The sequence below is a fragment of the Pipistrellus hanaki genome (assembly GCF_964339955.1).
Source record: "Pipistrellus hanaki genome assembly, chromosome: 10".
Lineage (NCBI taxonomy): Eukaryota > Metazoa > Chordata > Mammalia > Chiroptera > Vespertilionidae > Pipistrellus > Pipistrellus hanaki.
This window is the reverse complement of record NC_140512.1, coordinates 40,923,327-40,950,381: the sequence shown is the minus strand read 5'-3', so window position 1 is coordinate 40,950,381 and position 27,055 is coordinate 40,923,327. Positions and strand designations below refer to the sequence as shown.

Here is a 27,055-nt window from a genome sequence, read left to right as displayed (position 1 = left end):
AAAAGAAGGAAGAAAATTGAGAAGTAGAACATAGATCAATGGAAATTATGCAATCCAAAAACAGATAAGAAAAAGAACAAAGAAAAATTAATAGTGTCACAGAAATGTGGGATACCAACATACAGTAGAGGTGGGCAGACCAGGGGGTGGACAGGGAGGACGAAGGGGTAAGGGTAGGGAGAGGATAGAGTAGAAAAAATATTCTAAGAAATAATGCCTGAAAAGTTATTGAAAAACATCTACCGTGTTTCCCGAAAATAAGACATCCTCTGAAAATAAGACCCAGTGCATGGAAAGATAAGACATCCCCTGAAAATAAGACCTAGCGCAACTTTGGGAGAAAAAATTAATATAAGACACTATCTTATTTTCGGGGAAACAGGGTACATATGCAGGAAGCTCAACAAACTCCAAGTACAATAAATGCAGATATCCACAAATAGATATTTATACCGAAATCTTGAAACCCAAGTATAAGGACAAAAATCTTGAAAACAGCAACAGAAAAATGACTCATCATTTACAAAAGGACCCCATTAAGATTAAAGGCTGATTTATCAACAGAAACAAGTTTAGATAGCAGTAGGAAAATATATTCAGAGTGCTCAAAGAAAACTCAGACAAGAATCTTATATCCAGCAAAGCTATCTTTCAAAAACAAAGGTGAACTAAAGACATTCCCAGATAAACAAAAACTGACAGAATTTGCAAGCTAGCAGACCTGTTGTGCAAAAAATGCTAAAGAAAGTTGTTCAAGCTGAAAACAAATGAACCCAAAAAGTAATTCTAATGCACACAAAGAAAAGAGCACCAGCAATGTAATTATGTAATTATAGAGGACAATATAACTGTGTATTTCTTCTTACCAAATTTAAAAAGCAATTTTATAAATAATATGCATAAAATGTATTATCAAACCTACATTACAGAAATGCAATATCTGTAATATATCTGGGGGGGAAAAAACACAAAGAAGAAAAGAAAGAAAGAAAAAGAAAAAACAAAAGAAAGCACAAAGGAGGTGGATGATAGCAAAACTGTACTGGGCTAAGTAAGGAAATGACCCCAAATGGAAATTCAAGTTCAAGAAACAAATACAGCGAATTAGAAGTGATATAATTAACATAGCAAAAGCTCTACATACTTTCTTGCCTTTTCTCCTCTTCTTTAAATGAAGTAAAGTTATATAAAGTAATAATTATAACAATGTATTGTTGTGTTTGTAGCATTTATACTATGTGTAAGAATAATACCACAAAAAGAAGCAAAAGAATAGACTTATATAGGGGTAACTTTTGTATAACTCACTGGAATTAAATTACTATAAATGTTAAGCTGATTATGATATTTATGGTAAAGCCTAGAACAGCCATTAAAAAAGTTACTTAAAGGAATATAATGAAAAAAATCATTAATGAAATTAAAGTACAAAATTACAAGTTAAAATGCTATATTATATTCACCTAATGCAAAAGAAATAGAGGAATAGAGAAACAAAACAAGGCAAGATATATGGAAAACGAAAGTAAAATGGTAGTCAGTTCAATTATGTCAGTAACATCAAACATCAAATGTGAATGTATTATACAATCTAATCAAAAGGCAGATATCTGTCAGATTGGGTTTTTTAAAAAAGGAAACAACTATATGCTTGCTGTCTACAGGTGACACATTTTACATTCAAAGATACAGAGATCGAAAGCAGAACGATGGAAATAGATTTGCCAACAAAAACCCAAGAAAGCTGGAGTGACAATACTAACGTCAGACAATATAAACTTTAAAATAAAAGAGGAAGATTTGTTAAAGATAAATGGGTCAATCTATCAAGAAGATATAACAATTATAAACGTACATGCACTTAAACCTAGAGTAGCAAGAGTGTACCAAAAGAGATGAAGTAAAAACTAACAGAAATTGAGAAATAAACAACTCAACAATGGTTGGAGATTTCAAGCTCTATTTTCAATGATATGTTAAAAAAAATGAGAGCAATTATATGCGTATTGCTTAAATAACAGATGAGAGGGACAAATTCCTAGAAAGACACAAATACCAAAACTGATTCAAGTAATCAATAAGAACACACACACACACCAAATAAAAAGACTGAATTAGAAGTAAAAAAAGTACCCATAAAAAAAGCCCAGGACCAGACAGCTTCACTAGTGAATTTCACAATACACTTAGAGAATTACCACCAATTCTTCAATAAACTCCTTCAAAAATAAAACTGGAGATGAAGGAAGACTTAGCAACTCATTCTATGAAAACAAAAGCATTCATTATAAGAAAGAAAACTACAGACCTACAGACCAATAACTCTCATGAACATAAATGCAAAAATCTTCAACAGAACACTAGCAAACCAAATCCAGTAACATATAATAAAAATAATTATAAAACATGTTGGATTTAATCCTATGAATGTAAAAGTACTTTAACATCCAACAATCAACCACTATAATATTGTATATCATACTGATAGAATAAAAGACAAAAACTACATGACAGCTCAACAGATACAGAAAAGCAATGGACAAAATCCACCACCCTTTCAAGATTAAATACACACACCACTCAATATAGTAGGAATAGAGCATGCTTTCTTAACACATTTGAAAAATTCAGAGCTAATGTTATATTTAATGGGAAAAGACTGATGCTTTCCCCCTCAGAACAAAACAATGATGTCCACTTTCTCCATTTCTATTCAACACTGTACTATAGGTTCTAGACAGGACAATTAGGTAAGGAAAAGAAACAAAAGTCATCAAGAATGGAAAAGAACAAAATCAATCTATCTCCACTGCAGATGACATGATCTTACATATAGAAAACCGAGGAATCCACTAAAAATATTACTAAAACTAATGAAAAGAGTTTAGCCAGGTTGCAGGACTCAAAATCAATATACAAAACAATTGTATTTCTATACATTTGCAATGAACAATCAAGAAAACAGCTCCATTTACATAAGCATCAAAAAGAATAAAATACTTAGGAATAAATTTAACAAAAGTACAAAACTTATACTCTGAAAACTATAAACCAATTTTGAAAGAAAGTAGAGAAAATCTAAATAGAAAACCACATATCACTTGGATCAGAAGACTTAATACTATTAGTTGGCAATATTCCCCAAATTGATCTAAAGATACAATGCCACCACCATTAGAATCTCATCTTCCTTCTTTATATAAACTGACAAGCTGATTCTAAAAATTTACATATTCCAAGGGTCTCTACACAGCCAAACAATACTGAAGATAAGTAACAAAGTCAGAAGACTCAAACTTCTGAATTTCAAGTTACTACAAAGCCAAAGTAATTAACACAGGGTGATATTAACATAGAGACAGGCATATAGATCAATGAACAGAACAGAGGTTTATTTCCGGACTCTCAGTTCTGTTCATTGATCTATATGCCTGTCTCTATGTTAATATAAACCCTAGACATAGAGGTTTATTTCCGGACTCTCAATGTCTAGGGTCAATTGCTTTTTGACAAGGATGCTATGACCACTCAGTACATGAGGAAAGCATAGTCTTTTCAACAAACGGTGCTGAGTAAACCCTTACCTCACACCATAATAAAAATTTAACCTCAAAATGACCAAAGATCCAAATACAAGAGCAAAAGCTATAACACTCACAAGAAAACTAGAAATTTTTGTGACCTCAGATTTGGTAATGAATTCTTAAATACAACACCAAAAGCAGAAGCAACCAAAGAAGACTGAACTTCATTAAAATAAAAACTTTTGTGCTTCAAAGGACAATATCAAGGAAGTGAAAGGACAACTCACAGACTGGGAGAAAATGTTTACAAATCATGTATTTGATAAGGGATTTGTATCTAGAATGTATAAAGAACCATTACAACTCAATAAGAAAAAGAAATAAAATGAACAAAAGATAATAGATATTTCTCCAAATATACACAAATTGCCACCAAGCACATGAAAACATACTCTATGTCATTAGTCATCAGGGAAATACAAATCAAAACCACACTGAAATACCATGCCATACCTACTAGGTTGGTATAATAAAAAAGTCAGATTATAACAACTGTTGGCAATAATGTAGAGAAATCAAAACCCTCGTGCAGTGCTGGTGGGAACATAAAATGATTTGGCCACGTTGGAAAACATTCTGACAGTTCTTCAAATGTTTAGACTAGAGTCACCACAAGAACCAGTAATTCCATTCCTAGGCATATACCTAAGAGAAATGAAAACATACATCTACCCAAAATGTTATATAATAATGTTTACAGAAAAAAAAAAAAAAAGAAAGAAAGAAAAGATAAAGAATGTTTAAAGCAGTAGAATAGCCAACAGGTGGAAAATGCCACATGTCCATCAACTGATGAATGGATGAGTAAAATATTGCATATACGTATAGTACAGATAATGAAATAATATTTTTTCATTAAAAAGATTAAAGTGCTAATGCATGCTATAATACAAAAAAAAACTTTAAAAAAAAAAGGCTAAGTGAATAAAACCAGTCACAAAGACCATATATTATATGACTCATTATACGAATGTTCAGAACAGGCAAATCTATAAAGCTATAGTGGTTGCCTAGAGCTGGGAAGGGTGGGAATGAGGGGGATAATGGATAAAGAATACAGGGTTTCTTTTGGGGGTGACAAAAATGTTCTAAAATTAATTGTGGTGATGGATGTACTACATTCATCTATGAGGATATTAAAAACTATTAAAATGTATGCTTTAAATGACTGAATTATATGATATATAAGTTTTATGTCAATAAAGTATTTAATGCTAAATGAAAAAATTAAACAATTGCAAAAAAAGTGTATGGTACAAGATGCAGAACTATTCCTAGAACGGCTCAATTTAATTCCTTCATAACAACACTGTGTATCAACTCTGGACTACGAAGCTAGTGCTGTTCTAATGATCAAAGTACCCAAGCAATGGCATGGCTTTAGCTATTTTATGCCTGCCAGAGAGGCAGAGTTGGTAATAGAGCATTTACCTTCCGTCTCCTTCCCTACAATTTGGACAGGAACAGGCAACTCTTCGAAGCCTCTTGCCAGGCTGTACCTCTTGATCAGAAGCTTGCTGGCCTTGCTGCAAATGCACTTGTGTGAGTTGGTCAGGACTAACAGCACCTATCGTTGCATTAGCAATTCCTCCAACTGCTACAGTTACAGGAGCTATTGTAGCTTGTTGGACTTTTACGCCATCTTGTCCTTGCTGCTGACCTAAAAATGGGGAGAGAGAAAAAAAAAAAGCATTATGTTTTCTACTCGAGAAAGGTAAACAATAATTTCAATGTAAACATTATAAAACTATCATATTTTTTCTAATAGGTATATAAAGTATAAACAGCAAAGGAGTTAATGATTTATACTATGCCAATGCTCCTAAAATAGAATATTTTTACTTTAGGCTGCCTCTATAGCCTGTTGGTGGGACTATATACATAAATCATCTAACCCTCTTGTGGCTTAATTTCTCCATCTGTAAAATGAAGATAATAATACTTGCCACCTACCTACCTCACTGAAGTGCTGTGAGGATTCATGAGACATTATTTGAAAAGCACTTTGAGATCCTCAGATGCAAGATGCTATATAAATACAAAGCATTATTATTACCATTTCCATAGTAAGCAACATATCTCATTCACTCCAAGAAAATGAATGAAAAGTAACTAAAAAGGATCAAGTTTATAGACATTTTCTCAATCCTAAATACCTCAAATTAAGCAAATGTCTCTTTATTGAAGTATTTTTAAATTATGCACATTGAGCTAAATATTTTTTTAATGCAGTAACACATGTTTATTATATACTGTTATTATAATCATAACACAGACTTTTAGGACATTGACTTTGTTCACTCATTTTCTATAGCTTAGACTTCACCTCTCAGGTTAGCACATATACCAATTTGCTTCTTCAGTTAGGGAAAAACATAAATAATACATACTTTGGAAAACATAGCTATTTACATGGCTTACATTTTTGATCCTTATGTGTACATGAGTATGCTTTATAATTTTCCTTTCTTTCAACACAGTCTACTTTGTCCCCATCAGGTGTGGGGATATAAATGGAAGTATATAAATGAAAGAAAACACCTATTTATAAAGGAATGCTTCCACCTCAGAGAGTTGATGAGGATTAAAAAGTTAATTTTTACAAATCCCTTATCACAGTGCCCAGCACAGAATTGTTCATTACATGTTAGCTACTGTTACTACTGAATAAAATATGGAAGCAGAAATAAACATGTGAGTACTGAGTATAAAATAAAAGGGATTATTTTAAAATGACATATGTAGTACTTTAACCATGTCTTGGATTGGGACTATTGGCTATCTGTGTGTATGGGGTGGGGGTAAGACAAAGACATTTAGATGATCCCGAATCACATACAAAAGTAAAATGCAAACAGATTTATATTAAAAATAAAACATGCCAAACCCCAAAATCCTAAATGTAAAAAAACTAAAACAAAACAGAACAAAAAATATTAGAAAAAAATACAGAAGAACATAGTCTTTTAAACAAAATCCCAAAACCAAAACCAAAAGGAAATACTGATAAACTTGACCATTATCAGAATTTTACATTTCTTAAAAGCATTCAATTCCACTTATCAATTTTTAGATCATAATCTGTGGAGTAATCTTGATTCTTTATTCCTATCTGTCTCTCATACTCTATTACCTACCCTGTTGACTGTTCCTTCAAAATAGATCTAGGATCCAAGCATTTCTCCACCATTTCCAAGCCACCATTTTCTCTTACTTGATTACTACAATAGTTTCCTAACTGGTCTCCTTGCCACCACTGCTCTCCTTCCTCTATAAGTTTATTCTTTAAAAAACATTTTTTCTATTTATTCATTTGAGAGAGAGGAATCTTCTAAGTGCCCTGACTGGGGATCAAACATTTTTTCTATTTATTCATTTGAGAGAGAGGAATCTTCTAAGTGCCCTGACTGGGGATCAAACTCACAACGTTGGTATATTAGGATGACACTTTAACCAACTGAGCTAGCTACCTGGCCAGGGCTGTTAAGTTCATTCTTATCACAGTTCCCGTAAGATTTGTTCTAAAATGTAAGAAACATCATGTCAGCTCTCTGCTTAAAACCCAACAAGTTCAAAATGTGATTTTTTTTGTGTGTTTGTTTGTTTTTACATATAACCTAGGAAATAAGGCCATCTACTAGAACTGATCAGGAAAAACAAAAACTGTTGATTTCTGTAATAAAAACCTGCCATCAAGGGCTAGAGAGACTTACTTGTTAATCACAATTCTTAACCGAGCCTATTTAAGTTTATTTCCTCTACAGACTAAATTTAGTCTGTCTAAATAAATGTCTAAGGATACAGGAAAGAATATATGTCTCTACATTGCCAATAAATACAGTATGCAGTAGACTTTGATTTGCTTTATAATCTGACTTAAAACAAACAAGGAAGCTGTATATTCCTAAAAATCCTATATAATAAAAGGCTAGTATGCAAATCAACCGGCAGAATGACTGGTCACTATGATCTGCAATAACCACCAGGGGGCAGATGCTCAATGCAGGAGCTGCCCCCTAGTGGTCAGTGTGCTCCCACAGCGGGAGTGCCACACAACCAGAAGAGGGGTTCACAGCTGGTTAGTGCAGTGGTAGTGGCGGGACCCTCTCCCACCTTCGAGGCAGACGGACATCCCCTGAGGGCTCCCAGATTGCAAGAGGGTGAAATTTTGTGCACTCAGCCTCTAGTAAAAAGATAACCAGGTATATCTATGGCTAGGGAGATGGGGAGAAAAAATGGGAAGAGATGATTAATGTGTCAAAATAAGGCTATGAAAATATCCTAAAATTATATCATAGTGATAGCTGTACAACTCTTGTCAATATACTAAAAGCCACTGTAAACTCTAAATGGCTATATTGTATGATATATGAATCATATCTCCATAAAGCTTTTTTTTTTTTTTTTTTAAGGTAACTATAAAAAATTTCTGCTTTGGTTGGTTCTAAATCTCAATTAGTGGTTCTCAATAAGGTAATTTTGTCTTCCAGGGTATAGTTGGCAATGTCTGAAAATATTTTTGATCATCAAATCTTGGGGAACTACTACTGTTATTTAGTAGGCAGAGAGTAGGGATGCTGCTACACATCTTACAATGCACAGGACAGGCCTCAAAATAAAGACTTATCTGGCCTAAAATGTCAACATTAAAAAGCCCTGCTTAAGCTGAATTTCCAAATAACTAATGATCATGGCTCTCATTTATTCATATTATTATAAATAAACTTAACTAATTTTGAAGTACATGAAAACTTATATGGTACATTTATATACCTATAAAAAAGATAAACTACACAACTGTGAATTAACACCTTTACAAACATAGTAAAATATTTCTTTACTATATTCAAGAGATGTAACTATGTTTTTCTACAGAACCATAAATTGAAAATATTAAGAAATAATTGAATACTCTCTGTACTTTTAAAAAATATATTTTTATTGATTTCAGGGAGGGAAAAAAATACATAAATACCAATGGTGAGAATCATTGGTTGGCTGCTTCCTGCATGCCCCCACTGGGGATCAACCCCGGAAATTGAACCACTGAGCAACACCGGCCGGGCTCACTGCACTTCTTAAATGAAGGTGACTATATTAGCCAATGACTTCCAGAACTATTTATATAGCATGGGTCATGTTAATTTGTAAACCAATATTGAGTTACTGAGTAGGCACAACAGAGAGTTTAGCAGACTATAGATTAAACAGAGCTTTGGGGTCAGGCAGATTTGTCTTTGCATTTTAATTCTCTCTGCAGTTTCTTTGAGGACCTGAAAGTGATGGAAATTAACTGAGATAACATATGTATGCAACACAGCACAATATCTGGAATATGACAAATACTCAAGAGGAACGTTAACTCCAATACAAAGAAATTGCATAATTTATTAAGTATAGATACTTAATAAGAATCATTCAGATTTCTACAAGTCTTAAATCTCTAGATGAGAATCTAGTGTACAAGTAAAATGTACTCATTCAACAAACATTTCCTGAGTACCTGCTATGTAAGTTTGCTCAAAATCCACTTCACTGACATGGTTTGAAATGGCTGTAATTTAATTTGGGAGATTTTTCTATTCATCTATCTGCCTATAATGCTTTTTAAAAAGTAGTGCAGTCATCACAGGGATTAACTTTCCAAAAGTGTTATACCAAGATGCTAGGACATTGGTAAAAAACATCAGCATGTAAAACTGTTTCTGACAAGAAAGAACATTAAATAAATTAAAGTAGTCATTGCAAAAATAATGTTTCCCTGAAGAATTTTATATGAAGAATTGTAAGACAGTTTAATTTTAAGATGCTCTTCTTGAGAAAATCTAATGACCTTTTTAATATTTAATATAGAATATAAGAAAAGTGAATAGTAAGAATAATTATTATTTATTTAGAACTATGATTTTTAAGACACTACTAAAAGGCAACAATATTCTAGTTATTAGAATAAACTCTACCATAGTGGATACAGCTTCCATCCCAAGAAAACTCATAATGACCACCATCAGACACCATGTTAGGCTCTTTCACAGACCTCACACATAACCTGCTGACCTACTTTCTTATGCTCTGATCCCATGTTCACCAATTAATTTTGATTATTTGGTTTGTCAAATACTTTGATGCCAGGAATAGAAGACTAAGAGCATTCCAGTATGGAAAGATTTATGTCTTAGCTTATATTAAAAATAAAATAAAACACCCAAAAAGTATTCAGTCTCTTGTGAATCATGACTTTATTAATCAATTTGTCTACAATTTGAACTTGAAAACCAGTTGCTAAATTTTCAAAGCTAGAAACTAAATCATAGATCTATTTTGATCCTATCAAAGAACACTTTGAAGAAGCCTACTTTAACACAAGAAAACTACCCAACCATGTTAAATACAAATATTATACATACACACTTCAATAATAAAAATATTCAATTTAAAAACAGGCTGACAACTTTCAAAGTTTATTTAAATAAATAGTTTGCAAATTATGCAAAAACATACAAAACCTGCATTGAGTCATTACAATTAAATGTGCCAATATAAGAGCTCTGAAAACACAGTGGTAGAAACTCCCAAATCAATGTCCCAGATATTGACTGGCAATATCCTAATGTCATGGGAAAGTTAACAGACCTCCATAATGCTTAGTTTAAAAAATATGTATGACACTGGCTCTTATAAATATTGAAGTGTGTCTTAAGTCATCAATTTCTAGAGCCCATGTTCTCAGATCCAATCTCCACAAACTATCTTTTTAATGATAGAAATATCTGATGTTAGTTTGTAATAAAAGTTCATATTTTCCTTCAAAATTACTGGGTTATAGAATATTACTTGGCAATTTTCAGAATTAAAAATTAACGAGCACACAAATAAAAGGACTCAATTTGTATGTATTTTTCCTCCTAATTTAGTAGGCTGACACACAATCCAATGTATAAAGCAAACCCTTTTTATGTATGCAGTACAATTTGCTACAATAAGCATTTAATGAGTGCCTCCCATGGTTTAGGAATACACAGATGAGTAAAACAGGAACGGGGAGAAAAGCTTAGTGAAAACAAAGACATACACTTCTCTCTGACTTCTAGTCATTTCTATTTATTCTGGTCTTTATATCCAGATTAAGGGTCACTCTTCTCAATTCTTTGTTCATATAGGGAAAAGTTTGCGTTGTAGAAACCCTCTCTAGTAGGCAAACAACAGAACCCAGATGAATCGGAATACTTCCTTGAAACAAAATTGCAATAAAACAAACAAAAAAACACCTTTTAATTTTCCCACATTCCATTCATTCTTCAATGAAGCATACTCATTTAAAAGGGTAGTAAGAAAAAAAAAATCAAATGAAAATCTGATTACTTCTATGTGGACTTTTAATATGTACTTAGTTTTTTAAAATCTAAAGCTTATTCCAGTTATTTAGAGGTAAATGGAGTCACCATAGGTAGGGCTCAACTGATATGGCCTCTATCATAAACTTTATCCTATTTTAGGCTCTCTAGCTTCTTAAAAATAAAATGTATTGAAGTTTCAATAACTTGAAATGTCTACAACTTGAAATCTATGAAGGTTTTGAGGGAAAAGTACATAATCCAATCTGAGTTTTAGAAAAACTCTGGAATGTCAAGTTATGTGACATAAAAGCTAGAAGCAGAGAAGCCAGTTAAGCTATTTGACAATGAGGCACAGAAAAAGAATACTGACAATAGAAAGAAAAAACTGGATATAAGAATAATAATTATTATAATAAGTAGCTGCTGGCACTTAGTGAAAACGTTCTGTGTTATATGCACTGTGCAAAGCACTTTCTATGTAGTATGCCAGTAAAATAACACGATTATTTCTACTGTATAGATGAGAACACTCATGTCTAGAGAAATCCTTGATCAAGATTTAAATAACAAAACCAAGAATTGAATTGAGGTCTAATTCTAAGGTTCAAGTATAAAACTATAAATGTGAAAATCCCAATTATAAAAATATAATCAGATAAGAATGCTGGTCTGGGTCACAAGGAGGACGGTGAGCCACTGGCTGAGACAAAGTAACCCAGGAGGGGAAGCAGCTTTGGAAACAAAAATCAGTTCTACACTCAAGGTGTTTCCTAATAAGCCCCAGCTCAATCTCTGTCATCAGTAAGAATTGCTCCACCTCCAAAAGGTAAGCTTGGTACTGCCTCTTCTCTGACCACAGTCATTTCACCTTCTGTCATTCCTCCTCCAAACACTTTTGAATGTCTTCATCAACACCTTGTCTTCTAACCTATTGACTGGAAACACATTCTCAATCCAGCAATCCTCTTCTGGCTTCAACTTCTGTCATATTTAGTGATAATTCGCCTCAAAAAACAATCTGATTTTATCTCCTACTACTGCTTCAGAAACCATATCGTTTTCTCCTTAATCTCCATTCTCTCTCTCCAGTACTTCCCTCTCCTCTATCTATGTTTCTATTGAACCAATCTCCTTAGCCTCCTGTCCTCCATGTCCAACCTGTGCAACCTAAAATGTAAATTTGACCATGACATCCCACTTCTTAAGGTCCCTCAAAGGCTCCCCATAGCTTTCAGGATAGCACTTAAACTTATTATGGCAAGGGAAGAACCTCCACAACCTTGGCCCCTTGCCATCATGACCATAGCACACGAACTCTTGTTCTGATCACATGAAATTATCTGTAATTCCCGAATCACATCATGCTATTACATGACTGATCTTTTGCCTGGAATATCCTTTCTCTGCCAACCTGGCTAATTTCTAGTCACTCTACTTGAGCTATCTGGTATAACCTCCTCAAGGCAACTTTCCCCACAAATTCCCTCTTATGATTATGTAGTATACATACTTCTACGTTCCTACAAAAGGCAGGTCCTTCTATTTAAGGCATTGTCACAGTATATCATAACTAACCTAACATCTAACCCCCAACATCCTTGTTCCAATTATATATTTCCCTACTCTTTAATGCCTTCTTCAGTATTGTGATGTAGATACTTAGCAGAGTACTTGGCAATTAATAGGCCCTCAACTGATTATTTTCTAAATGAATGCACATAATCACAGTTTGCTTTTATCAGCCCCCAAGATACTGTCCTTACCTATTTTCATCAAACTCTTCCAAAATGTATTCTACATAGGCTTGGTCAGTATTTTTAGAACTAATTCATCAATTTAAATGCTTTCAGCTTTGCTGTAGCATTTAGCTTTATAAAGTTACACTGTCCTATAGAACTTTCTCCAATAATAAAACTGTATTTTATGAGAGCTGTTTAATGCTCAGCCTCTAGCCATATGTGGCTGTTATTGAAATGTGGTTAGTACAAATGAAGAAATAAATTTTTAATATTAATTAATTTTACCTTAAACATTCACATGTAGCTGGTGGCCTTCATACTGAACAGCACAATTCTCAAGTCTTATCAAATGATTCAAACACTATATTCAATGACCTTTTCTTAACACTCACTTTCCAAGTCATCTTTTCACCATTCAATATTTTGAGATTTCTTTGTAATTGACATACCACCCTGTTCTCTTCCTCTCTCTCTGACAGCTCTCTTTTCTTGACTTACTTTCTCCTTTTGTTTTCCAAAAGTCTGAATATAACACCAAGGCTAAATACATTTCAAATTCAAAACTGCCTCCCCATCAATTTCACATACTGCCATAATTTCAACCATCAGCTCTATGCAAAAAACTTCACAACTAGAATGTCAACTCTTATCCCTCTTCTCAGATCCAATCTCCAAAAACAAAATGGGTATTTCCAATTGAATACTATTAACTCAAATTTAACAAGTATCAAATTCAGATTCATCATTTTCTTTTACTCAATGTCATGTCATGTCATTTTTTTTTTTTTTGTGTGTGTGTGTGGGGGGGGGGGGTGGGGGGGTAATCCTCACCTGAGAATATTTTTTCCATTTGTTTTTTTAGACAGAGGAATGGGGGAAGAGAGAAAAAAACCTTGATATAAGACACATTGATTGGTTGCCTCCCCACAAGTGCCCCAACCGAGGGGGGTGGGGGGTGGTCGAACCTGCAACCCAGGTATATGCCCTTGACTGGGAATCAAACCAGAGACCATTCATTGCATGGGCCAATGTTGTAACTACTAAAGGACACTGGCCAGGGCTCAATGTCATGTCTTTCAATGGTACAATCACTTTCATGGTCAAATAGGCTCATAGTCTAAAAATTACCCTTAAGTTATTTTTCCTCTCCATATTCATGCATTGAATCCTGTCAGTTGTTTTCTTAAAAGTTTCTTGAATCACACACTTCATATCCAAGTTCATATTTCTCATCACTGATATATGAACTAACTCTAATGGTCCCAAATTTACTTCCCTGTTTCTCCTATGTCTGCTAGATAATAAAACTCAAATAGCACTTTATAAATGAAACTTCCCTTTCCCTAATCCTCCAAAAAGACATAAGGACATTCACATACCTTCAATGACCTGTCTGTCACCTGTCCTTGTTGAGACTACCACCAACCTTGCCAACTTCATCTTCTACTATTTCCCTCAAAGTCTTCCCTAACTTAAATGGTCTACCAATTATTTCTTAAACATGTAAAGCATATTCCAGCTTGCTCTATTTCACACCTATTGTTTCTTCAGTCTATAATACCTTCTTTCTCTGTTCATGCTTTTTGGGGGCTTTGTTTTCCTTCAACAATCAATTCAAGTCCCCTCAGCTTCAATGTAGCCTTTTATTTCTACCCTGGTTCTCAGTGACTCCTCCTTATTTTTAATTTCAATATCACACTACCTTTTACCATTCAGTTTGCTTTTGGTATGTGCCACTGTGCTTCTAAGTAATATCTTTAAATTTTAATGAACATTTTTAATCAATTAAAATAGAAGCTTTCAGAAAATAAGGACAGTGTCTTATAGCATCTTTATGTTCTAGAAACTTAGTTTTGTTCCTATACTTAGTAAGAACTTAAGGAATAATCACACAAAAAAGATGTATTTGAGAAGTTGCAAGTAGTAAGAAAAAGAGAAAGTCAGGACCAACGTCACTAACAACTAAATGAGTAAAAAAGGCAATAACCGAATTAGGCACTAGTGTATTAACCATCTAAAAAGAGCAAAATCTTATACAACCATCATCAAATGACTTTTTGGGGTTTTCTGTTTATAGGCAGTTCATCCGAATAAGCAATGCTCAAAATAAATAGGTAAATCATAGAGTTTTACCTTTTATTAACCTACAATGGTATTTTTTTTAAAATGAAATCTGATATAATAAGGCAAGCTATTAGCTTGTGCAGGTGGGTATGAGAATTCCCAAAACATTAAAATGATAGCATTAACTGCACAGAGGTTTATATCTGATCTGTCCAGCCTGGAAATACAGAACTGGCATTCAGTGGCGGAGGGATACAGTATGCCCTGTCAGTTCTTAGGGTCACAGCTTAAAATAGTTGCATAGTTCAGGGCCAACAGAGGCTGGTCCAACACAGTTAGGCTGCCATGGATCAGTCAAACTTCATAGATGACTATTTTAAGCTATATTTCTAAACAGCAAATAGAGCAACCAGGAAATACTAGCTTTCTACTTTCAAGTATAGGTGAACTAGCCACAGATTTTCTCTAAAAAGGCGAAGGAGATCATTCTAACCATATTAAGAACCATTCTACATCCAAGCAATCCAGACCTATCTTCAGTTGTAGGAAATTCAGTTCTAATCATCTCTTTTTACTTCCAATTAAGATGAGGAGAGTATGAGAACACCTTTGGGGAAAAGAGAAAAAATTTAAAATTATATTGACTTTCTTGGACATAAATAACATCTGACAAATTTGGGGGCAGGAGATGATTAGAACATAGGCAAAGAAAACGTTTTTTCACTTACATGAATTTACAATCTGATTAACATATATAAGGAATTTACAATCTGATGTATTCAATTTCCTTATAGTCAATAATATTATAATAGCTATGTATGGTGCTAGTTGGGTACTAAAAATATGAGGGGGAACACTTTGTAAAGGATACAATTGTCTAACAGTGCTGTACACCTGAAATTAATAAAAAGTAATACTGAATGTAAACTATAATTGAAAAAAAATTTTAAAGAAAACCTCATTTATAAAAATAAATCTTGAGACAGATAGAGAACTGTTCATGCATTTGGTAGAAGAAACTAACATAAGCCATTGAAAGATGTGTGCAGACAACGAAAAGAATAAACTTCACTGTAAAATTATAATAAAGCCAAATTCTTTTAACAAATGATTTCTACATTTCCTATTCAAAATAGTTATAAGAACTCTTAACTATTTTGTCCTTTTAATTTCTTCATCACAATAAAGCTGCAAAAGGCCATGAATTTACAATACCTTTACTATTTTAGTGGTTCTTTTCATTAAATTGCTCAAAGTTAAGATACCTCAATATGTACATTTAATATGATACAAAGGGAAATAAAAGGTATAAAGTAAAATAACTAATAGGAAAAAGCCAGTGATTACATATATCTTCTCCCTTTGTCATAGTAGAGAAGGTTAATAATTATTTTCTATTTCTGTCCCTTGGAAAAATACAATGTGCTTTATCAGCTTGGGCAGACAATGATCTATTTATTATCAAATATTCTTTGCCTGCTTATCCTTGATGATTCTAAAAGGGAGCGGGACATACAAGTGTTCTTTATTAGGTTATTTCTAGACCTACTAAACACTATGTAAACTTAGAGAATGGCATGAAAAAATGCAATGAAACTACATTTGGTTACATTTTTTTAAAAAAACTTAAAATATTACGCCGAAACTGGTTTGGCTCAGTGGTAGAGCATCGGTCTGCAGACTGAAAGGTCCCAGGTTCGATTCCGGTCAAGGGCATGTACCCGAGTTGCGGGCACATTCCCAGTAGAGGGTGTGCAAGAGGCAGCTGGTCGATGTTTCTCTCTCATCGACGTTTCTAGCTCTCTATATCTCTCCCTTCCTCTCTGTAAAAAATCAATAAAATATATTAAAAAAAAAACAACTTAAAATATTACAAGTTCTTTCAAAGACTGCTAGTAGACTGTATCACATAAAATTTTTAGTTTTAATTAGCAAATAAATAATTGTGATTAATTTAAAATCCTAAACAAAAAAGCATAAAATATGGCCAGATTTACAGTACCTGGAATATGGCCATCCAGGTGAATAGCTAACATTTCAGTATGAAAAGGGACTATAGTGCTAAAAGACAAGAAAAAACTTAAATGCTTAATGTAACTTTCAGTAACAGTTACAAAGTCAATGTAAAACTGAAACATGTCATTAAGTAAAATCAGGAGATTTTAAAGTATTACAAAATAGTGAACTTTTCATACTCTCAGGGGACTAATAAAATGATCATATTTTACTCAATTACCAAAAAAAAAAAGGCAAAAGCATTCCAACATAGTGAAACCCAAAGTGTCTGCTTACCACAGCTGATAAATACTAGTCCTTAAAATAACTGACAAGTTTTTGAAAATTCCCACATAGTCATGGAAAATGGAATCAAATAATTAAATCAAAGCAAATTTTTTTCAATAAAGCTACATCTACTTAGTCAAATATTTATTAAGCACCAACTATGTGCAAGGCACTGTCAATGCACACTGGAGGAAGTCAAATAATTACGGTACTATTAAAAGTTGCACAGTGGCCCTAATGGGTTTGGCTCCGTGGATAGAGCTTCGCCTGTGGATTGAAGGGTCCCGGGTTCGATTCCGGTCAAGGGCATGTACCTAGTTTATGGGCACATCCCCAGTAGGGGGTGTGCAGGAGGCAGCTGATAGATGCTTCTCTCTCATCAATGTTTCTAACTCTCTACCCTTCTCCCTTCCTCTCTGTAAAAAAATCAATAATATATATATATATATATATATATATATATATATATATATAAATTTTTTTTAAAGTAACACAGTAGATCATTACTTAGCTCCCATTTATAGCTGTTTATTTTTCATTACAAAAGCTGAAAGTTTGTGGCAACAATAATATCTCAGGGCCTCTGCCAGACCAGGTATAAGAGATGGGAAGAAAAGGATACATAGTAAATCTGACAAGGAATGAAAAAATGATTTAAATCTAAGAGTTAACACCCTGACTGGACAGCTCAGTTGGTTAGAGTGTCATCCCAATACTCCAAGGTTACAGGTTCAATTACCAGTCAGGGCATATAATAGAAGCAAACAATGAATACATAAGTAAGTAAAACAACAAATTGTTTTTTTTCTCAAATCAATAAAAAAACAAATAAAATAAATCCAAGAGTTCCCCAACAAACTAGATTAATCTACATTACTATTCTATGATATAAAGATACTAGATAGAAGTTGCTAAGTGCTTTACTCTATGATCAAAAACTATCATTTCTCTTAGCATCTCAGAGGATCCCTGGGAGCAGCTGACATGCAGTTCTAGAATAAGCTAGGAGGTGGGTAGCATATGAAAGGTTTTCATGGGCAGATATTTAAGTTTAACATTCTTCCTTAATATTATACCCTGCATAATTACTTTCTTCAAATGTGGAAAAACCAAATATTTATAGAAAGACCCACCAATACAGAATAATTTCACCCTAAATCTCATATATTTACTTGGTACCTCTTAATAATATGTCTATTAAAAACAAACAAACAAACAAACAACCCACCACTAAGAAAAAACTGACTAAAATTCCTAACTATTTTTTGGTTAACTATAATTCACTGATCTCTCAACAATTTCCCCCCCATATTATCTCACTTCACAATGATTATTTTATCCAGTCTAATTTAAGATAAAGTACTGATACTGGAAAATGGTTAGAACCAAGAACCTAGCTTAAAATTTGTTGAAGTTTCTAAGTTTGTAACACCAAAAACAAAATTAAGAATAATAAAAAAAAAGAGTTGAGATACAAAAATGAGTGAATTTTTAACATAAAATATCTGGATTTAATACTTAGAAGTTTACGAAGTAAAATTTAAATAACTATATTAAGTTTTAGTTTTGCTAAATGAAAAAAAAAACAAACTGTATCAATTGGAACAGTTACTTAGCAACCAAACCACAGCCACTTGGGACAGGAAAAAACAAAATTAACTTTATGACTGTATTCCCTTAAGAGAGGAAAGAAACAAGAAAAATGTGCCTATAATTCTCTTCTTAATAAAAAAGCTATGACACTTGCATGTCTATTTAAGCCTTAAGAAGTTAGACCTGGTTATCCTAGCTTTGCCAACAACTACAAGTGTGAACTATTGTACATATCCACTTTGGGCCTCTGTTTTTTTCACTTTTAGACAAAAAGAGCTAAACCAAAGATGATCTATAAAGATATCTTAGAGCTCAGCATTTCTGTCATTTTCTAATGAGGTTAAATAAAAATTTTTATGTGCATACATACATATATATGTATACATACATATATACACACACACATATGCATATATTTACATACACACACACACTTATATCTCAATACTATACTGAATCTCTATTCAAGTTACTTCTAAAGAAAACTTGAAACTTAACAATATTTAATACTATTTCTAAATAATAAGACTCTGCCATACTACCAATCAAGAGGGGATATGCTAATTGACTGTCACACCCTCACAAGATGGCAGCGCCCAGTCCCCTCAGCCCCACGGGGAGGGCAGTTGGAGGCGATCGGGCCAGCAGGGGAGTGGTTAGGGGGCTATCAGGCTGGCAGCAGGTGAATGGTTAGGAGCCAGCAGTCCCGGATTGTGAGAGGGATGTCCAACTGCCTGTTTGTGAGAGGGATGCCCCTGTGGGATCGGGCCTAAACCAGCAGTTGGACATCCCCTGAGGGGTCCCAGATTGGAGAGGGTGCAGGCTAGGCTGAGGGACACCACCCCCATCCTATGCATGAATTTCGTGCCTGGGGCCTCTAGCAGGATTATAAAATGAATCAGTAGTCTACATTTTAAAACATAATGTATTAATAAAAAATCTGAGGTAAAGTTAACAGATGAGAAGACTGCCACTGAAAAGACAGTTTGCTATTCACTGTTCCCAAGAGGAGGGGCCACACCATGCCACAGGTGTTGATAGGGAAGCACCAGGTTTTGTCAGGAGGCAGAGGGAGTGGGAGGAATTGTGGGCAAGGCCTTTACTGTGCTTCCCACAGGGGGGAAAAAGGAGAGACAAGAGAAATAGGCTTAGGATTGGCTACTTCTAGTAATTTCAGGAGGCTCTGGGGCAGAGGGGCTATCTCTAGTTGGTATCTGACTTTGGGATTATGATTAGAATGGGGGAACAGTGGCCTGAAGTGTGAGGGCTGACAAGGATATAGTTGGGGATTGAGCTCTGGCTTGTTTGGTTTGTATTTGAAAAGCACATTCAAGGAGTTGCTTACTATCTCTAGGATTCAGTAAACCCTAAAAAGAGTAGTCCTGAAATCAGAAAGGCTCCAGATGTCAAAACATCCAAATACAAAAAATAAAACCTATAGTTAGCACACCAAATTAAGCTAAGTAATAAAGAAGTCTCATTTCTCCTGGATATCTATTGAACACTCACTGTACACCAGCATTGCACTATATGCTACAGATGCAAAAATGGGCATGTAATTTAAACTGCAAAATGCTAAACCCATACACATACGAATTTAGGAAAAAAAATTAAATTTATAAAAATTAACAATAGTCTACAACTACTTAGTGCTTTGGCATTTACAAAAGATTCTCACAGATACTAAATTTAATCCTCACAAAACACCTGTGCAGTAGGCAGACTGTTATATCTTCATATTATAGGTAATTATGACTAACACTCAAGAAATTAAAGGATATTCAGGCCAGAGAATTGAAGCCTGGCCTTGATTCTTGTCCCTTGCTATTTTCACCAATACCAAATTCTCCTTTATTTTAAGCTGAAGTTATAGTATTATTATGTAGGAACAAATAGTTAGCTATTCCTAATCACTGAGGATTGATTATTCAATGACCTTTACAGTAACAACTGGGCTAACGTGTAGAAAAACATGTAGGATTCTTAATAACTTATGAAATAAACTAGAGGCCCGGTGCACAAAATCGTGTGTGTGTGTGTGTGTGTGTGTGTGTGTGTGTATGTATGTGTGGAATCCCTCAGCTCAGCCTGTACCCTCTTGTAAGTAGGACATCCCTTGTGCAATCTAGGACTGCTGGCTCCTAACCGCTTACTCTGCCTGCCTGTCTGATCGCCCCTAACCATTCTGCAAGCTTGCCTGATCACCCCTAACCCCTCTGCCTGCCTGATCACACCTAACTGCTCTCCCCTGAGAACCTGCTTGCCCCTAACTGCTCTCCCTGCTGTCCTGATCGCTCCTAACTGCTCCCCTCTGCTGGCCTGATTAACCCTAACCACTCTGCATACCTGCCTAATCGCCCCTAACTGCCTCTGCCACCATGGCTTTGTCCGAAAGATATCCAGTCAATGTGGTCTAATTGGCATATTACCCTTTTATTAGTATAGATTCTTTACTGGGAGTATTTGTAAGTGGTATTTAAAAGCACAATTATCTTTGTTTTTTTTCCAACTTATGATAATAGTAGAGAGCTAAAATCTTACAAAACCTATGACATAATCTCCAAACAGCTCTTTTATTTCACAGCAATCATTGGAGATTAAATATGTAATTTTAAAAGAGTTTCTAATATTTAAAATAACCTGCCAAATGAAATCCAAGCAAATATTACATTGAAAATTCTTTTGAAATCCCTGTTTATAAAAATCCCTATTTTATCATTACTTAATTTTAAAAAATTCTTCACAGAAGTCATTTTATAAGTGCATGGTAACCTTAGTACAATCCAGCATTAAAATAAATACTTTCACATGTGCATTACCATAGCGCCATTGTTTAGCTACTAGATCAACCCCTAAAGATAACCACTAATCCTTTATTATCATAGATTACTTTTGCCTGCGTTTGAACTTCAAATAAATGGAAGCATATAAAATTAAACAACTAAATAAATAAAAGTACTTTCTTGCCCAACCAGCATGGCTCAGTGGTTGAGCACTGATTTATAAACCAGAAGGTCATGATTGGATGCCAGGTCAGAACATATGTCTAAGTGTGGGCTGGATCCCCAGGGTGGGGTGTGCAGGAAGCAAATGATCAATCATTGATGTTTCTATTTCTTTCTCCCTCTCTTTTCCTCTCTAAAATCAATGAGAATATGTATTTGTTTAAAAAGTAATTTTCTTCCCCAGGTAACAGATGGAATTGGATATGAAACTCCATTTGTTCCAATAGTTGTGAGGCTGGAAATGGTGTTCTCTCTGCTTTAACATCACTAGCAGAAAATTCTAAAATTCCAGCAGATGAAGATACTACTGCTCTGAAGAGACCTCTTTAAACTACAAATCAGCTGTGATATTCTTTACATTCTAGAATAAGGCATAAAAAAGTTTTCTCCTTTGAAAATGAAACACAAAGATCCACCTAACTCTTCTACTTCTAAATTTCTAGATTTTACACTATTATTCCTGAAGCAGGCTGATTAATCTGTCATGACATACTAAGGTAATAAAATGAATTGGTTGGTTGGGATGGTTATTGTACAGTTGAAGAACAAAGACAGCAAGGAACAGTAATAATCTTTGGTCTGAAGATCAGAAATTAGCTTTTGAAAAGGTTAGGCAGTAATACTGGATAAGAGAGCTCTCTGCAAAGCTACTGTGGCAGTGTTTACTCTCACAGGGCTCTCCACGCTGCTTGTTAGCTAGAAAAGCTCTGGCCTAAGCAAGCATATTCTCTGACCAGGCTTTCTCAATGTCTCTATCCACTGGCAAAGGCATTTTTAGTAGTCAGATGAGGTCCCAGAAGGCAATCTGAATGCCCAAGGGTTTAGGGCCCTGGCCCTCATCGTGGCTGATGCTGAAGGCTGGGCATGTGCCTAGTTAAAAGGATGGTGGCGCATCATTTTCTAAAAAATTTTGTGAATTCTTAATAATGACTCAAACTTAGAAGACTGACCTTCTTTAAAGAACAGCAGCATTAAATTCATTATTAGATTTGACTTCAAAGATTAGTCAAAACCAAACCAAAACCTTGCTTTTTTAAAAATACTGACAAATCTCATTCAGTTTTTCTCCAAAATATAATTTAACCAGTTAACTGCCAAGTGTCCAAAACAGAAATCACCCACACACACCATGATATTTTGAATTTAATTGCATCTATAGACGCTTATGGTGTACAAAGGGTTAAAAACTAGAAATATTATTAAGTGATATTTTTACCTGAGTTTTTCTCTTGGGTCACTGAAATAAAAAATTTAAGCTCAATTTGGTTTGCACACGTTTGTAGTTAAAATTATAGAATTTTAATACCATTTTATAAATACATACATACACAAATATTTTATTTTAATTAAGAGGAAAAACCCAAGACCTCCATTCCTAAAGGCAACACACTAATGATAGAAATAACCTACATAAAAGCACAGAACTATTTTCCTAAATATGTCATAGTTACTTCAGCTCTTCACAAACTACTTACAGAATAAAACATGTTACCTTTAAGTCTGAAAATTACACATAGTTATCTCTACCAGTTGAGATAGTTGTCAAAGAATACTTTTAAAAGCCCTGAAAATTGGCTGCAATCTTTGATTTCAACAATCAAGTTGTCATTGTAACTTCAGGTACAGATGGGAGTGTGAGGCGTGCTAACTTTTTAGAATTACACCAAAATGAGTTGATATCCTTAATTATAGGGAGAATAAGAAGGTGATGAATAGGTCACAGATATAAAATATAATCCCTTTAAATTTTTACTCAGTATGTTAATATAATGAGTAAAAACAAATATGTAAGTGTGCCCCCACACACATAGAAACTTACAGAGAGACAAAATGAATTCAATCTTGTCTTTTGCAAATATGGACTAAACTAAATTTACTCTATTCTCAAATCCTACCAATTTACTCTGGTGTATCAAATCTCTTGTAAAATGTAAATTGGGCTTTAATTTCTTCAGTAGTTAAAATAAAAATGAGGAGAAAAGTCTTTTAAATCTTCATGAGAACTGATTTCCCTGGCTCCAAGGATTTATGATGAAACATAAAAGAGTTGTGAAGCCAGATGGAAACTGAGTTCTTTTCCCAACATCCCCATGTGTTAATTCTGTAACACGGAGCAGATTATTTAACTTTCTCATCTATTAAAAACATCAATAATCTAAGACTGAGATAAAACAAAACTTACCTACAACAAAATATAAGCCCCATGAGTAGAGAACATATCTGTTTCCTTTCTCCGGCCCCTAGAACAATGTCTATTATACAGTGGCAGATATTTCTTATTATTTATTCATTAGACAACAAAAATAAAGTTCTAACACCATCCCTGTCAACTAAGATAATGTTCTATAAAAACGACATGCAGGATTATCTAAAGAATACAAATTCTATACATATAATTCTTATGGTCTTTGGTTTTTCTTAAGATTTTATTGATTTGAGGAAGGAGAGAAGGAGGGAGTTAAGGGGGAGAGGGAGGAAGGGAGAGAGGGAAGGGAGAGAGAGAGAGAGAGAGAGAGAGAGAGAGATAGACTTGTTCCACTTATTTATGCACTCCTTCGTTGATTTTTGCACGTGCCCTAACTGGGGGTTGAATTTGCAACCTTGGTGTATCAGGACAATGCTCTAACCAACTGAGTTCCCCAGCCAGGGCTCTTTGGTTTTTCTTAAATTTCTTAATGATATTTCCTTCAGAAAATAAATTCATATTTACTACATGTCACATATTGATCAAGAAGCAAGTCATGAAATATAGGCATTGTAAGTTTGACAATTTTATTACTTTTATATTAATATAGTTAATACTAATGTATACAAATGAATATTACTATATGCTGGTTATATTTAATATTGCTTAATATACATAGTAATACATTAAGTGTTATTATAGTTTACAAATGTTAATGAAAACAAAATACAAGATTCCTTTATGGCTTGTATTCCTGAATGTTTTAAAAACTCATTCAAAATTGGTTTGTAATATACATATTACTTACATACACTTAATAAAGGCAATGTCTTACTAGCCTCATATTCCCAATCAACACAGACAGCACAGAGTAATAAAACCTTTTTAAATTCCAACTCTTTCTGTATGTGGCATATATGTCCTATGCCCTAGAGCTGTGATCGGCAAACTGCAGCTCGCAAGCCACATGCGGTTCTTTGGCCCCGTGAGTGTGGCTCTTCCACAAAATACCATGGCCTGGGCGAGTCTATTTTAAAGAAGTGGCATAAGAAGAAGTTTAAGTTTAAAAATTTGTCTCTCAAAAGAAATTTCAATTGTACTGTTGATATTTGGCTGTGTCGACTAATGAGTTTGCCGACCACTTCCCTAGAACTAATTTTCAACCAGTGTGCCACAAGAATTTTTTAAAACATGCAATACCTAACTATTTAGTCAGGGGCACTGACCTCTTTTCCCATAAGACTGTAAAAAATAACAAAAAACAAAAACAAAAACACAAAAAGGCAATAGCTAAAACAACCATAGCTGTCCAGTGTGAATACTCTGTCTTGAATCTTAAATATATAGGTCATATAATAGAATTGCATCTTATTGGGTCATGTTGCATAATAAAACTGCATCTGATTGATACTAGAAATCCTTATATACAAGTTTAGGCACCTAAAGTTTTAAAAAGTCACTTTGGAACAAAAAGGGTAGATAATTACTATTATTATTTTCCTTTTTGTAAATCAACCACAATTATACCTATTATATTTTTTGGTGTGTCACAGAATTTTTGCAATTAGTTTATGTATGCCATAAGATGAAAAAGGGCGAAAATCACTGCCCTGGAGAGTAGAATGTTCAGCTAAAGATATAGGAATCAGTGCCTGTTGAATATACTACAGTTACAGTAAGATATTTAAGATAGTATTGCTTAGCTGTAAAGGTAGGCAATTGTCCTGTCTGCCTAGACCATCCATATAAAGTAGTCTCACTTACCAGCTGCCTAACATACCACATGACCTTGGCCAAGATATTAACCTTTGACAGCCCTAGTTTCCTGTTCTATAAAATACAGTCACCATCATTACATTTTTTATACAATTGCAAAAATTAAATCATATATGTAAAATGCTAAAATACAGTGTCTGACACATACATAACAATCACATAAAACAGACATAGGAAGGATATATGGAGAGACAGTAAGTGGTAATGGTTAAAGTTCAGGGTACTAAAAACAGAATTTGTTTGGATTATGTAGTCTTGAGCAAGTTCTTTACCACTGGGCCTCAGGTTTTGTACCTGACAATAATAACTTTATAGGGTGTTCTAAAGAGTAGGTGAGTTTATCAAGTGCTGCATATAGTTATCTGGCATACTATAAACATGCAGTAAATATGAGCAAAACATAAAACAAACATAAGGGTTAAAGAACCCTTTTACTTCTTGTTTCATTCATGAAAGAAAATTAAATTACTTCTTTCCCTATTAGAACATTATGGAAGTGTGAGTTCAATCCCATGTCATTCAACCTTTAAAAAAAAATACTTTTAATATGTTTTTATTGATTTCAGAGATAGGAAAGGGAGAGAGACAGAAAAATCAATAATGACTATCATCGATCGGCCACCTCTGCACACCCCCTACTCAGGATTGAGCCCACAACTCGGGCATGTGCCCTGACTGAGAATGGAAAAATTATCTCCTGGTTCATGGGTTGATGTTCAACTACTGAGGCACAACAGCCAGGTCCATGTTATTTAACTTTATAAATGAATACAGCAAGCCTCACACACAAAATGCAGATGCTGAATATCTACTTGCTGACTAAATTAAATGGATACAGTCTGCCAGCAGGGAGTTCATGAAATGGATGAAAGCCTATCAAGAGGTTACTAAAATCATTTACCTGCCCCATCATTAAAATCAATATAGGTAATGAGATTCTACTAATGAGGACAAAAGGTGAGAGAAATTCTATTGATAGAAATAAAAATACAGTGTTCTTTAACTTTATATAACTACATTAATAAAATCACAAATCAAATTACTGCTTCAACAAGTATATTATAGTTTTTAGTATTTATGACAAATAACTGTTCAACGCTAACATCACAAATTGGTTAATATGCACACTTAACTATATGGGAAAACACATAGAAATTACAAACCACTTTTAGTATAATTTTTCTCCTATACAAATCCAGTTAGAACTCATCACCATATGCATCTAGTCTTTTCCTCTTTCCTCTTCACCCTCAACTATAACCGAACAAGAATTTTCCACCTCCCTCAACTCCACACTAGGCACAGATACCCACTTAAAACAACACAGATCACTATCTGGTTCCTATACAACTCTGCAAAAGCAGCTCTGCCTATGTGAACAAAAAGCTATGGTAACATGACTCATTATTTACAGACCTGTACTAAACCCTCTCTGACCACATTAAGAACAGAAACAACCTGGACACTATACCTTCAATTTTTCTTACCA

General features: G+C 34.1%; 1 protein-coding gene across 4 annotated transcripts in view; it reads right to left on the bottom strand.

The window, feature by feature from the left end:
- SP4 (Sp4 transcription factor) overlaps window positions 1-27,055 on the bottom strand; it is a 52,709-nt gene that overhangs the window by 11,133 nt on the left and 14,521 nt on the right. For all 4 annotated transcript variants that reach the window (XM_084896196.1, XM_084896197.1, XM_084896195.1 and 1 more), the window contains exon 4: window positions 5,016-5,244. In XM_084896196.1, the coding sequence (XP_084752322.1) occupies window positions 5,016-5,244 (229 nt within the window). The remainder of the gene's footprint in view (window positions 1-5,015; window positions 5,245-27,055) is intronic.